Raw genomic sequence first — 14,881 nt, forward strand, 5'->3', positions numbered from 1 at the left:
CATACAGTGGATATAAAAAGTCTACACACCCTTACTGAATTGCAGGTTTTTGTGATATAAAGCCAGAAATCAAGATAAATCATGTCAGAAATTTTTCCATCTTTAATGTGACCTTGCAAGCAAAATTCAAGAGAAAAACAAATAGGTAATTATTAGGAAAAAGAATTGAAATGAAAAAACCTACAACACCCTGGTTGCATAAGTGTGTACAGCCTTTTATAATGGGGGCTGTAGTGTTCAGAGTTAACCAATCACATTCAAAATCATGTCCAAAGTTAAGAAGCATACACCTGCCATCAATGAAAGTGATTCTGATTAACCCCAAATAAAAATCAGCTGTTCCTGTAGGATTTCCTTGAAACTTTCGGGTTGCATCCTACTGGGATAGCCATGGTCCGCAAGGAGCTGACAAAACATCTAAGGGATCTTATTGTTGAAAGGTACTGATCAGGAGAGGGGGATAAAAGAACATCAAAGGCATTGGAGCACTGTTAAGACTATTATCAATAAGTGGAGATACATGGACATTGCCAAGATCAGGACGACCCTCCGCAGTTGATGACAGGACAAGGAGAAAACTTATCAGGGAGACTACCAAGAGGCTTACAGCAATATTAAAGGAGCTGCAGGAATTTCTGGCAGGTACTGGTCACTCCTTGCATGTGACAACAATCTCCCGTATTCTGCACATGTCTGGGCTATGGGGTAGGGTGGCAAGACGGAAGCAATTTTCACATAAAAGAACATCCAAGCCCATCTAATCACCCCAAACTATGTGGGAAAAAGTTTTATGGTCTGATGAGACAAAGGGTGAACTTTTTGCCTAAATTGTAAAAGATAAGTTTGGCGCAAAGACAACACAGCCCATCATCCATAGAATACCAATGTGAAGTATGGTGGTGGCAGCATCTTGCTTTGGGGCTGCTTCTCTTCAGCTGGGACTGGGGGTCTAGTCAAGATAGATGGGATAATGATTTTGGCATAAAACCTGCTGGCCTCTGTCAGAAAGCTGAAGATGAAGAGGAATTTCACCTTCCAACATGATAACGACCCAAAGTACACATCCAAGTCAACCAAAGAATGGCTTCAGAAAAGGAAGATCAAAGTCTTGGAATGGCACAGTCAAAGCCCAGACCTCAATCCAATAGAAAACCCGTGGAATGACCTAAAGAGGGCTGTGCACATGAGATGCCCTAGCAATTTGAAGGAGCATGAACTTTTTTGTAAGGAAGAGTGGGATAAAACTGCAAAGTCTAGGTGTGCAAAGTTGAGACAAAACTTATTCACAAAGACATACTGTTGTAATAAATGCAAAAAGTGCTTCCACAAAGTATTAGTTGGGGGGTGTGCACACTTATGGAACCAGGGTGTGTTGTAGGTTTTTTCATTTCAATTCTTTTTCCTAATAATTATCTATTTATTTTTCTCTTGAATTTTGTTGGTTGCAAAGTCACATTAAAGATGGAAAAATGTCTGACATGATTTATCTTGATTTCTGGCTTTACATCACAAAAACCTGTAATTTTAATAAGGGTGTGTAGACTTTTTATATCCACTGTATGTAATCATCTCCCAAACGTTTATAATCTGAAAAGGACTAAGATACCAGAAAAGAAAATTCTCCTGAATGACTACTAAAAATACAGTTATGTTCTCCCTTTTGTTTGTTTAAAAAGTGTGAAAAATACAGAATACTAAAGTAGGAATATATTTAACATATCAGACACACAAGGCAGCTGTGAGAAAAACTGTTTGTGGTGGACTTCTGGCACAAAGATGACTTCCATGCAATTTGTAAGATAAATACTCTTTTTACCTCCAATAGTCACTGTCTGTGCAGTGCTGTACAGTAGTAAAAATTAATTGTCAAAGTATTACCTGCCAACACAGTCTAAGCAAAACTATATGAAATAACAATTAAACCAGTCACATAATTAGTGTTTTCTTAGCTACAGTGCAAGATAGCAAGATAACTCCAAAATACAGTAAATAAACATACTGTGTCTGTGTCTGTGCATACTGTTAAATGTATGTAGCAAGTAGAGTTTGTAACATGCCATAACACCCTGTTATAAAATGTATACAGCAATTTTTTTATAACATTTGTCGTGTTAAATGAACTTTGCTAAACAAGTTAATATTACTTTACATGTATCCCAGGCTGTTGAGACAAGACTGAAAAAATATAACTAGACAAGCTTGTACACTGAGGTTACAGGAAATGAACAAGCCTTTTAACATCATATGTTCTAAATTGGCATACAAAAGATAAAGGAACACTGAAAAGTGATTATTAAAATATTTTGGTCATAAAATTTCATTGTACTGGTAATAGAGGGAAGTGCAAAGCCAGTAGCACCCCACTCAAAATTAACTAGCTAACAGAGGATTGAAAACTATTCCATTGGACAACAGTATGAGCAATGTTACGTCCGCAGTCAGGTCAATAAGACACACTCAGTAAAAGGGGAAATGAGGTAATACACGTCCTACGATAAGCTCTAAAATCACAATACTAGAAGGCTGCAAAGATAAAGCACTGGTAGTCTTCTTTCTCCTCTACTTTTTAAGATGTAATCTGAGAAATGTAACAAAAATGGCAAGGACTCTGCTGCAGCCTACTGTGGACCTGCAGATTTCCACAAAAGGAGGACTTTAAAAACGCTAAGGATATCCATTAGCAGATAAATGGAATACAGATATCCAAAAAACCCTTTCATAAATATGCTTGTTTAAAAAAATGTTAGCAGGCTCTAGTACTTGTACAGGTTGTAAGTGCTGACCCAGTAAGAAGGGAAGGTCCAGACAGGAAAGCGATCCAGTAAGTCTGCAAGCTGTGGTGTCTTCTGATCCTCCCCAAAGAAGTAGTGAGATGCTATAGCAACAGTGATCATTCCATCAGCAAACTCAGACTTGGGGGCCTGGTATAGGAGAGACATTGCAGGTGATTATGGGTTTTCATCACAAATGGTTTCTCCTGAAAAATTAACTATTAATATGGGGCTTCTGACAGGAGTTTGCAGGAGTCTGTAGGGCTTTACAAACATAGTTGCTAAAACTACAAATGGCAAAGAAACACTGTTTTTTCAGCTTAGGGAGAACCAGTTATTTAAAAAGAATCAGATGATGAATCAAGGTAGTGTGTTTCATAACAAAGGGACAGCAATAAACTAAGCAGTTAAATCATTTATTTTATGTGTGCCTTTACTGTAGGTATCAAAGTACAGGTTTGAGCACCAGCTGATTTTTTTCAAATCTAATTCAAGCACAACTACAAAGTACAATGTGAACATGCTTTGATAATCATGTTTCTGACAGTACCGAGGTGTGCCCTGAGAGAAAATCACCTGAACTTCAATCCAGAACTTCCAGGCTGGAGCATCCAGGCCGTGGGAGTAAAAGATGAAGTACTCCCCCTCGAGGCCAAACTGTGGAGTGAAATCTCCAAATGACCAGCCGGACAACAGCGTTCCACTGTGGGGCCTGAGGTAGAGAGACATATGGCAGGGCCCTTGAGGATGGGAAAGCAGAAAAATTAAAAAATGTTCAGACCTCAGAATTGGGAAAAGTTGTAAACAATAAAGACTAGGAGAGTGAGAATTAAAATATCTCACCTTAACAAAGAGTTCCTTGTCATATTATTAAAAGCAGAATTTTATAAGGAAGAAACATCCTCCAAAATAAAAAATAATAACTGTCTAATGTAATTTCTAATAATTAAGGAGCATCCTAGTCACAATACCAAATCAACAATGTCAAATACTTGATAAAACCAGACACATCTGCTCTGAGACCCAGCAGCTTCTTCTTACCTGTGACTTCAAAGGACAGCTTAGTAGTACCCCAGTCTGTTTCTTCCCGGGACACCAGTTGAAACTGGAGTGGCATCTTTGGTGACACCTCTGGAGCAGGCAGATACCAATTCTTCCTGAGAAAGGAAACTCTAAAAACTGAAGAGGCAGTCTGGGCAGTTCATTCTGTTTTAATTTTTAAAACTGCATCATGTTTTTTGACTTTCCCTCGGGAGGGGGGATCAGAATACCTCCTGGGTATCCCTGCCTGTCGTAAGAGGCAACTAAAAGGGTTGTATCAGGAAGGGCATCCGACGTAAAACCATCTTGCCAAAACCAAGGTTGCAAAGAACACAAAACACATACCGGATCGGTCGGGGCCCGGGTTAACAATGGCCACCATTAGTGCTGTGTCCCAACAGGGTACTAATGGAAATTATGCTACTGTGGGGAAAACTGTCGAGTGCGGGCTACAGAAAAGAAACAATGTGAGGGGGCCTGGAAGGAATGTTAAATCAATGAGAGTGGGGAGTTGGTATGTTGGTACCACGACAGGGAGAGGGAGAGAACTGGTTGAAACTATGGCAAGGAGAAAAGTGGAGACCTTGTGTGTGCAAGAAACCAATTGAAAAGGAAACAGCTCAAGACACTTAGGAGAGGGATACAATATTCTATACGCTGGAAAGAGTACAAAAATGAATGGAGTGGGTGTGATAGTGTACAAAGACCTAGCAGACAAGATGGTGAAGGTGGTTAGACACTCAGACAGGATTATCAATGTACAGGTGGCTTTTGAGAGCAGGTTGTGGAATATAATCTCTGTATATGCACCACAGGTAGGAAGACCACAGGAGGAAAAGGATAGCTTCTTGGAAGATCTCGAAGAAGTGGTTAGCAGAATCCCAGGAAATGAAATGGTGGTAATTGGAGGAGACTTCAATGCACATTTAGGAGAGAAATGCCTAGATTATCCAGATGCACATGGTCAAAGAGGGCTAGGAGAGAGAAATGAAGAAGGAGGAAGGCTACTAGAAACACTCCAAGCTCTTGAATTGTTTGCAATTCGAAGAATTATGAGCAAAAGGTGACATACAGGAGTGGAGGAACAAGTAATAGGTTTATTCCATGCTGAAAAAAAAAAGAAAGAGAACATAACGTTTTGGCCGTGGAGCCTTCTTCAGGTGTGAGAGAGACAGGGCAGTAGGCAAAGGTAAAGTAGCGGGAAAAGGGGGGAGGAGTGAGAGGCGGGAGCAGGGGACAGAAAGAGAGGCCAATCAAGAGGTGTGAAGTCAGAATGGGTGCAGAGAGGTGTGAAATGAAACTTCCAATGAATGGAGAAAATTTCAAAGAACAGTAGTCTGTCGTTAAAGGAAGGGAGAATGTGTGATCCTAGCTGCAGAATAATTTTAGTTTCGGTGGTCTTTCTGATGTATGAGTTCGGAAAACCGTCTTTGAGAACACAGACGGAGAGATTAGAGTGGTCGTGGCCGTCAGAGGTGAAATGAGAAACAATGGGCTTGGAGAGATCTTTAATCTTCACAGCCCTGACGTGTTCTCTGAATCAGTCTCCGAGTCTCCTTCCTGTTTCTCCAATGTAGATGGCCAATGTAGATGACTCCACCATACAGGAGTGGAGGCCATGATACCCAAATAAACTACATATTAGTGAGAAGAATTGATAGAGCGAAAGTCCAAGATGCTTAAGTCCTGCCCTATGAGGCTGTTACCAGAAAACACAGGCTACTGGTGATGGACATCACAATATTGAAGGAGCGAAGAATAAAGCAGAGACCCAGCACGAACAAAAGTGTGGAAACTGAGAGAAAACAAAGTAGATTTCAACAGGCTGGTGAGAGAAATGAAAAACAAAACAGAGGAGCCTTCAGTTAGAGAAGAGTGGACTGAGATGAGCCACATACTAGAAGAGGCTGCAACCAGGGTTTGTGGAAAGACAAGAAGAGGCAGACCGAGTGGTGGTGGCATATGGAAGTTCAGGAAACACTGAAGGAAAAGAAAAAAAGCATACAAGGCACTGAAAGATGGCACTGGAGAATTACAAGAATATAAGAGACTAAAGAAGGTAGCAAAAAGAAGTGTAGCAAGAGCAAAGGAGAGAGCCTGGAAAGAATGGTATGAGAAACTTGAAACAAAGGAAGGAGAGGACCAAATCTACAAGATTGCTAAACATTGAGCGAGACAGAAAAAATATATTATCCAGGTGGCAGTCCTCAAGGATGGAGAAGGCAGAGTCTTGATTAAAGAAGAACAGATCAAGCAAAGATGGAGTACTTCAAATGTAAAAAATGAGAGGGAGAACCTAGTGGAGGCAGACGTAGTGTGTGGACCAATCCAAGAAATTTCAGTAAAGGAAGTGACAGAAGCTATCAAAGAGATGAAAGTGGGCAAAGCAAATGGACCATCAGGAATAGCAGCAGAACACTTTAAGAACCTCATGAAGACGGGATTCAGTGGCTGATGAGATTGCTAAACAATATTGCAAAAGAAGAGAGAATTCCAGAAGAATGGACAAAAAGCAGTATGGTTACCATCTACAAGGAGGAGACCCAATGGAGTGTAAAAACTATAGAGGAATAAAACTTCTGGAACATGGATTGAAAATCCTGGAAAAAAATCTGGACAAGGGACTCAGGAAGATAGTCAGGATCCACAACTCATAATTTGGATTCTCAGCGGGGAAAAGCACAACAGATGCCATTTTTGTGATGAGACAGTTACAGGAGAAGACACTAGAGAAAGGGAAAAAGCTGTATGTGGCCTTTCTGGACTTGGAGAATGCATATGACCGTGTGCCCAGAGAGGAGGTGAATTGGTGCTTGAGGAAGAAAGGAGTACCAGAAAGCATGGTGAAGTTAGTTCAAGCAACCTATAGAGATGCAACTACGAAGGTGGTCACACAACGGGGAGAGACAAAAGAGTTTGAAATCACAGTTGGAGTACACCAAGGATCAGCACTAAGTCCCTTCCTTTTTATAAACATTATTGACACACTGACAGAGGAGGTAAGAACAGAAGTGCTTTGGGAACTCATCTTTGCTGATGATGTGGCACTGATGGCAGATTCAGGAGTAGAACTACAGGAGAAAGTGTTCAAATGGCAGAGGAGTCTGGAAAAGGGTGGACTGTAAATGAATGCAGAAAAAACTGAAATAATGGTAATGGAGAGAATAGGAGATACTATGACCAATGTTGAGGAGACAAATGGAGGAAAACTGAAACAGGTTGATGGCTTTAAATACCTTGGATCAAAACTGGTAACAAGTGGAGAGAAATAACTGGAATAATCTGTGACAAGAAAATTCCTAGAAAGTTAAAGTGCAAAATGTACAAGATTAGACCTGTACTAGTATATGGAGCTGAATGCTTGGCAGTTGGAAAGAGGGAAGATAACTTGATGAGAAGAACTGAAATGAGGATGTTGAGATTGATTCTGCAGATTTCAATGAAGGATAAGATCAGAAATGAAGAAATCCGTTGACGATGTAGGGTGGTGGATGTAGATGAGAAGATGCGAGAGGCGAGGCTACGGTGGTATGGACATATCATGAGGAGGGACGTTGAGGAAGTAACAAAGAGGGTAATGGAATTTGAGGTGGAAGGTAACAGGGGAAGAGGCAGGCCTAGAAAGAGATGGATAGATTGTGTGAGAAAAGATATGGAGGTATGTGAAGTGAGTGAGGAAGATGTACTCGACAGAGACAAGAAGAGGAAGAAGAAGGAGAGGAAGAAGAGGAAGAGGAAGAGGAAGAAGAAGAAGAAGAAGAAGAAGAATTTTTTTACATATTCATGAATCTCCCACAGACCAGATTACTATTATTTAAAATAGTTCCATGCTGTTGATTACGCACCTGACAAGAAAGCGGACAGGCAGAAACCATGGGAAACCACAGAAAGGGTGGCTATCTTCGCACTTAGCCCGAATGGTGTCATTGATTTCGGGGATGTGAGGTGTGATGTACCTCATCCCTGTGTAGTCAAACCCATTGATCCAAACCCCCGAGTCCTTCCTTTCCACCTGGCCATGGACGTCGTGGAACATGCGAGTGGTGTGCTAGAATCACATGGGTTACAGGGTTTAATTTGTTAAGAATCTTTTAATTATTCAGTTTTTAAATGGTTAAAGTACTAGAATTGTCATGTCTAAATGTGGTATGTACTGAGAAAAATCTTAAAGTGTTGAAATGAATAATAAGTAGTTTCAAATGCAGTGTCCAGAGGTGGACTGGTCATCTCTGTTACCTGCAGGAAGACTCGCTTGGGCCGAGGGTTAGAAGGATTGTCAGAGTAAGGGAAGAACAGGCCACAGGAAACCAACACGAGTACCACAGCAAAGACAGCACCCAGCACTGCCAACACCTTCTTTGTGCTCCTGACCAGGTAAATGAAGTGCAGCTGGGAGAGAAAGAAGACTCAGGCCTAACAGATCTGAAGCAATGCTTTGATATGAATCACGGTTCCACAAATCTGCTCATTCAACTCTGTGCCTTGCCTCTGCGTAGGACTGACAATATCAAAACCAGGTATAGATTACTGAGATCCTTTATTTCCTAAAAGAAATGTAAATACCTTTGATAGGACTGGCATTTTTCCTGACTTTCAGGCTCTTAACTGGTAGTTCCATTATTATCCTCCAGGTGTCCCTGGAAGCAACTAATCTCAGCAATCTTTAAACAGCACAGGTCCTGTGGTTATACAACTAGAAACCAAATATGCTTTTTTTAATTCATTGGTGCAAATCAATAATTTGACACAATTAAAGAAAAAATTAATAAAATCACAAGTAGATGAGCAAATTACATCACAAACCACATAACTGAGTGAATGTTTGCAAAAAATCCACCAGGTGTTCTACACACCAACAGATGGAACAACATTTGCATAATCAACAAATTATCATTGCACAATTCTCAAATGATAACAGACCAACATGTAAAATCACAAAAATACACAAAATGAAAGGCTGAGTTTGACACTGTGTAGTAAAGTGAAGTGACACTAACCCTCTGTAAAGAATGTAAGGGAAAAGAAAGCTTGGAACCCTAGCATGCTGTAATGCTGGAATTTAGAATTTGACAGAGGCATCGGTCTGTGCGGCATTGGTTCCAATCCCTTGTTGTAATGAGCATTGAAAAACTTCCTACATCAACTCCTCTAAAAAAGGAGCATCTACTGCATGCTGCTGATTTACGCAAAAACAAAAGAATTGGTTAAAAGGTCAGTGTGTCTGTAGTTACTGAATCAATACATCCATCCACTGAACTGAACAATTATTATAACATATACAGGTAATATGCTGTATATAATAATACAGCTTAAAATGTGACTAATTTATTTCAGATAATATTTAATCCATTTCATGATGATGAATTCCAACATTAACATTAACAAAGTGGAAAATGTTCTTAGATTTTATGGAAAATCTGTCTTCCTTCAAGGAATGGCTGGATGAGAATCCTGGACCAATTAACTACTAACAAGCAAACAAGCTAGATGGGCCAAGTGGTCCCCTGACTCTGAGGAGGCAGCATACTCACAAAGTAGGAAGAAAGAAAAATGGTGCCCAGCGTGATGAGGGTGGCCAGCACCACGTCTGGTGGGATTTCTGTGCCACTGCGCCCCAGGATGGGTGTGAAGATCTCAAACACCACCCAGATGAGAAACATGAAATGGACATAGGGCAGAGTCAGGCCAAATAGGTACAGTACTGAGTACTTTAGTGTGGCACCTTAGAGGAAGGGGAGAAAGGAAGAACAGATTCAGTGGATTCATCTGTTGATCACATCAAAGCAGAAAATACAAAACTTTTCAAACCTTGGGTCCGAATACCTCATGCTTTTTACCTGGCATGGCAAGTTGCACCAGTGACAAGCCACAACCCACCTAGATGAATCACAATATTGTTTCAAGTTCTTAATTGCTCTGAGCAATGGTCAAAAATACTTGCAAAATTCTTTATGTTTCCACCCAATACTCAAAGAATGCCAATAACACCCATTTTCACATTTTGTATACATTATCTACACATTATTTGTTCTTGCTCTGCCATTTTCAGTATGACATTTCATTATGTAGTATTTATGAGAGTTTGAATGTCAGTCAGCATTAAAAGAGTCAGTCAGATAAACTCAGACACACAACAGAAATGATAATTTATTAATTTGCAAGTTGAGCCCCAGTAGAGGCATGTGTCTATGACGACAGAATAAATGGAAAGCAGGAATAAGAAAACAGTGAGATTAAAACACAGGAGTAGAGTGAAAATGTTAGAAAAAAATTATATGTATAGTAACAACTACAGTCAACATGTACGATGTAACAGGGGAGGGGGTTGGAAGAGAGGAAGGCAGAAAAAATTGAGCAGACAGAAGAAGGCCAGTGGAGCTTCACCTTTCTGCTTAAACTCCTGAGAGAGCAGCAGTTTTATGAGAAGCGGGAAGGCCACCATGAGCATGGGGACATAGGCCGAGCACAGGCCCTGCTGTGTGAGGAACACCAGGGCACAACACCACAGAGTCATGCTCACATCGAAATACAGCTCCCCCAGCTGCAGGCGTGGAATATTCTGGAGAACACAGCAAAGCACTCATATCAACACATCGATGAAACTAACTTTAGTCAGAAGTGCTTTCTCTTTCTTTTCAAACTAAAATGAAATACTTGGAAGACGGAAACAATGTAGATTGACAACATACTGTAGGTAAAGAAAACCATGAAAGATTTTTTCAAATTCAAATTGTTATGGAAAATTACCAGCAGTTGAGCTGATGGTTAGAAAATGTCAGGCAAATATTTCACTGTAATAAAATGCTCTGAAATTCACTGTTATCTCTACCTCATTCTATAGATTATGAGGGAAAGTAAGGTTTTCTTTTGTGTACAAATATCCCTGCCGTTGACATAACTTAAAATACTTAAAAATATTTTTTACTACAATCAATGTTTTGGAAATGGTGTTCTAGTTACATTTTACTAGTACTAAGCCCAATAAATGTTTTTCAAAAATTGGATTTGAATGAAAAATAAATGAACAACCAAATTACAAATTTTATTAAAAACATTCACACAGGCAGTGATACAAAAGGGAAACACTGAAGAAATGCAATAAACTAAAGCTAAAGTCCTGTTGCTCCTGTTAAAAAAACCTCTTGGAGTACATCTTGGGATATTATATATATACACATCTTTATTGCAATATGTTTTTTTACATAAAATATAAAGTGTTTTCTTCGTGATAGTATGGTTTGAATAAGTACAGTATACAGCACACTGTTCCATCAATACTCTCATGTACAATAAGTACTGTCCTGAGAAGAACTGTATTTTCTAAACGGAAATAATTGATACTCAAAAAAAGTGGATAAATTAATAAAATGTTGCAACACAACCATGTCTGTAGATTCTACTGTAGCAGCAAGGCTTATTAAAATACAGGAATTAAGTTTTCTGCTCCCTTGCCAGTGAAGCCCCATCTCTCTCTTCATCTCTGTGGTGCAGCCACAGAGAAGCTATTCATATAGGCTGATTTAAAGATGTTTTCTTTTGATAAGGGACAGCTCCCAAATGGGGATGCACTTAGCTAAGCCTGGCTATCATGATTAATGGTCATCCATTGGCGCCTATCTGTCTAGGGAGTGCCAGATGGACATCTGGACTGCATTCCTAAGTGTCAGGAGTAAGTGACTCATATCTCACCTTGATCAACCAATCAGGGACTGGTAGGGCCGAGTAACCCACATGGGTCTCTGATACCCATGAACCTTTCAGCCAACTAACAAGCTGAAGTTCCTCCAGGTAAAAACAGGCAACACAGAGCTCCCAGGAGACTATTCCAAAAAGGAGAATTCCAGAGGTGCAAGACTATTCTAAAGAATTCCAGGGCAGGACGGCCCAGGAGCAGAAAGGCACGCCTCCTGGCCATCCTGAGATGGCTAGTGTGTCCGAGTGCCAGAACTTTCCTTTGTTCTAAGAGTCGAGAGCGGAGGTTGCCACGAGTAACCAAAGGATCCACCCGAGATTAGCACCAGCAGCAAGCCTCGTGAACAGGTCAAAACTGTAGACAACTCATAGCCTAAAAAGAATGTTAGCAGGATAAAGAAGACCCAATACAAGAAGGTTCAGTGAAACTAATCAAAGATAATCTAAGATATTTAAAAAAGGGATATAGGATATATATCCTGTATGCAGTGTGGAGTTTGTATGCTCTCTCCGTGTTCATGTAGGTTTCTTCCAACAGTCCAGAGACAAACTGTACTGCTAGGTTACTTGGCTTCTGGGAAAAATCGATCACAAATCTTATAAACTAGGTTTTGCATAGTTCAAAAATAAAAAATATTTTTTACTACAATAATAATGGTGTGGTGGCTCTGTAGCTAAGGATCTGCGCCCGTGGCTGGAAGGTTGCCAGTTCGTATCTGGCAGAGGAATCCTACTCCCCTGAGCAAGGCCCTTAACCCCAACTGCTCCAGGGGTGCAGTATAAATTCTTGATCCTGCACTCTGAACCCAAGCTTCTCTCCCTGTCTGTGTGTCTCATGGAGACCAACTTGGGGTATGCAAAAAAAGACAAATTCCTATTACAAGAAATTGTATATGGCCAATAAAGTGATCTTAAAAAATAAACTGGCTCTAGGGTGCGAGTGCTTGAGTGTGTCTGTGTGTGCCCTGTTGTCCAGAGTCTACCCTGCCTTGCACCCACTGCTTGCCAAGATCCCAAGCTATACTAAAATGGATGAAGCAGTTAGAGACTATGGATGGATGTATACTCTTTTAACAGTGTTGCCTATATATCCTTTTATATGATGAGGTACATTTATACAGCATCTTTTACCATGCACCTCAGCATAAGTACGACGTTCCATTCATGGCACAGCTGAAAGATTTCTGAGGATGAATAACTAGTGACATTTAAACCACAGTTCATTTCAACAGATTTCAAACCTTACATTAAAAATGTTTTTGAAGAACTTATGTTCTGTTTCAAAGGCACGAGAAACACTAAAAGCACCAGTCATGACTAACAACAAAAAAACAAGCTTGTGACAATGTTAAAAAAATAAAGCTAAAGAAAAGATGAGTCAAGAATTTTAATTAAAAAGACAAAACAGCTTTGACTGCTGTACCTTTGAACTATGCAAAACCTAGTTCATAAGATTTGTAATCTTTTTTTATTTATCTGCACGTTATATATCCATCCATCCTTTCATTCATTCATTTACTAACTGCTACATCCAAGCAACGGGTGCAAGGCAGGGTACACCCTGGACAAGATACACCAGGGCCAGATGACCTACCAGTATGTCTGGACTGTTGGAGGAAACGCGAGCACAGGGAGAACATACAGGTCCAGAACTGAACACATGGCCCCAGCAACAAGGCAGCGATGATAACCACTGCCCCACCGTGTCACCTGCAAGTTATATATACAGTACATATTGCATATAGATATAAATAGGGGTTAAGAAAATAGAATACAGAGCAAGATCACCAATAATTAAAAGAAAAAAATCATAACCCCCTAACTGAAGAAGATATGCCAAGAATATACTAGTGCTATTGGTATAAGAGGCACCTGAGCTCTTTGTTCTCTGGCACAACTCTGGCAAAAGTGTAATAAATGAGTGACAAACTGGAATAAACAAATATCTATTAATATCTTGACACACAAATAAATAAACAACATACAGAAAACATACTACAATACAAGTTACCCCTATGAACAAACAAGGCATTTCAGAGGCTTATGTTTTCACCGACCAGAAAAACTCAAGACTTCTATCCCAGATATCAGAAATCCTATACAATGCATAACAGGCCAACAAGAGATAAACAAAGAAGATAACCAAGACTTGAATCTCTCTTCTTATGAATCCAGAAGCTCCCAAACTGAACTGGAATCTATCTCCCAATTGTAAAAATGCATCCACTAATCAGAAGAAAATCAGAGCTTCCTATCAGAGACACCAAGTTCTCTTAATCTTCTTCTTCTGTCTCTTCTCTTTCTTCTCTCTGTGCTTTTTCCTCCTTCTCTTTTCCTACTGCTTTTGCCTACCTGTCTTAGAAGGGGTAAATACTCAAACTGGGATGAAAGCATAGGTAGGGCACCTCAGAGATCTATATCAGCACAGCAGTTTTTCCTCATTTAAATCAATAATATTTAACTAGGAGATATCAGCTCAGGACCAATTCAGAACTGGACAAATGCAACAGATGACATTTACTTTACAGAACTACAACATTTTGCAGAGTAATACCAAAAACAAAACTACAAATATAAAATATGAAACACCAATCATGAAAAGGCTAATTATGAGAAATACGGCAACGCTCAAAAGACCAAGTCATAAAAGTTTCTTAGAAAATCATGTGCATATCAGTTATGTATTGTGACACATCAGACTTGTAATCTTGTAAGAAGAAGAATCACGAAAATATTTGGTATTACATTCTACCGCTATAAAATGAAAGCAAATTCTACTATATTGACATTCAGTCAGAACACAATGCCTTTATAATTGCAGTAGAGTAATTAAATATTGTTTTGATATTTCTAAGTATTTAAATTTGTGCAGAATTTTGTGAACATCTTTATGTAGTTAACATCTTATTAAAAAGTAAGATCCAATGTTTGTATGACAAATATTTCTTTATAAACCAACACAAATATAAACACCTCTGTCAATCCTAAAATGCAGAAACATTAAATTAAAGATGTGTTTATTAAGTCAAAAGGTTTCCCATTAAATTCCACCTTTTTAGGTACAAGAACAATATTTAAAGCTTATGTATATTGAATAAACTTTCAAGAATAATCTAATGCATCTTTCATGCCTGCTTCAACCTGTTCAGTGAAGGACACGCTCCTCCTCCAATGAGCTCTAACCTCTACTATGAGAAATGTCAGTGACAGTGTGGCGGGCTCCAATCATGATGATCACCATTGACAAGTCATTTAGGATCTGAACTGCCCACACTCTAATCACATCCAATGGCTTCCACCACTTCTCAGTAAGTGCTACTAAGCTAGTCAAATTTCTGAAGAACATGCCGCAATATTATTCTACACTTAGTAAAGTC

At 39.5% G+C, this 14,881-nt stretch overlaps 1 protein-coding gene across 2 annotated transcripts in view; it reads right to left on the bottom strand.

Moving 5' to 3' along the window:
* Positions 1-1,526: 1,526 nt before the first annotated feature.
* The window catches only part of LOC102693134 (endoplasmic reticulum metallopeptidase 1), a 39,089-nt gene continuing 25,734 nt past the window's right edge, over positions 1,527-14,881 (bottom strand). The window contains exons 9-15 of one of the 2 annotated variants that reach the window (XM_006626999.3): positions 10,197-10,371; positions 9,344-9,534; positions 8,049-8,201; positions 7,658-7,860; positions 3,813-3,928; positions 3,348-3,511; positions 1,527-2,921 (exon numbers count right to left, since the gene is read on the bottom strand). In XM_006626999.3, coding sequence (XP_006627062.3) covers positions 2,754-2,921; positions 3,348-3,511; positions 3,813-3,928; positions 7,658-7,860; positions 8,049-8,201; positions 9,344-9,534; positions 10,197-10,371 — 1,170 coding nt within the window. In that variant the 3' untranslated portion in view covers positions 1,527-2,753. The remainder of the gene's footprint in view (positions 2,922-3,347; positions 3,512-3,812; positions 3,929-7,657; positions 7,861-8,048; positions 8,202-9,343; positions 9,535-10,196; positions 10,372-14,881) is intronic. The other variant, XM_015338575.2, reaches the window with a different exon arrangement.

The sequence above is a fragment of the Lepisosteus oculatus genome, chromosome 3, assembly GCF_040954835.1.
Source record: "Lepisosteus oculatus isolate fLepOcu1 chromosome 3, fLepOcu1.hap2, whole genome shotgun sequence".
Lineage (NCBI taxonomy): Eukaryota > Metazoa > Chordata > Actinopteri > Semionotiformes > Lepisosteidae > Lepisosteus > Lepisosteus oculatus.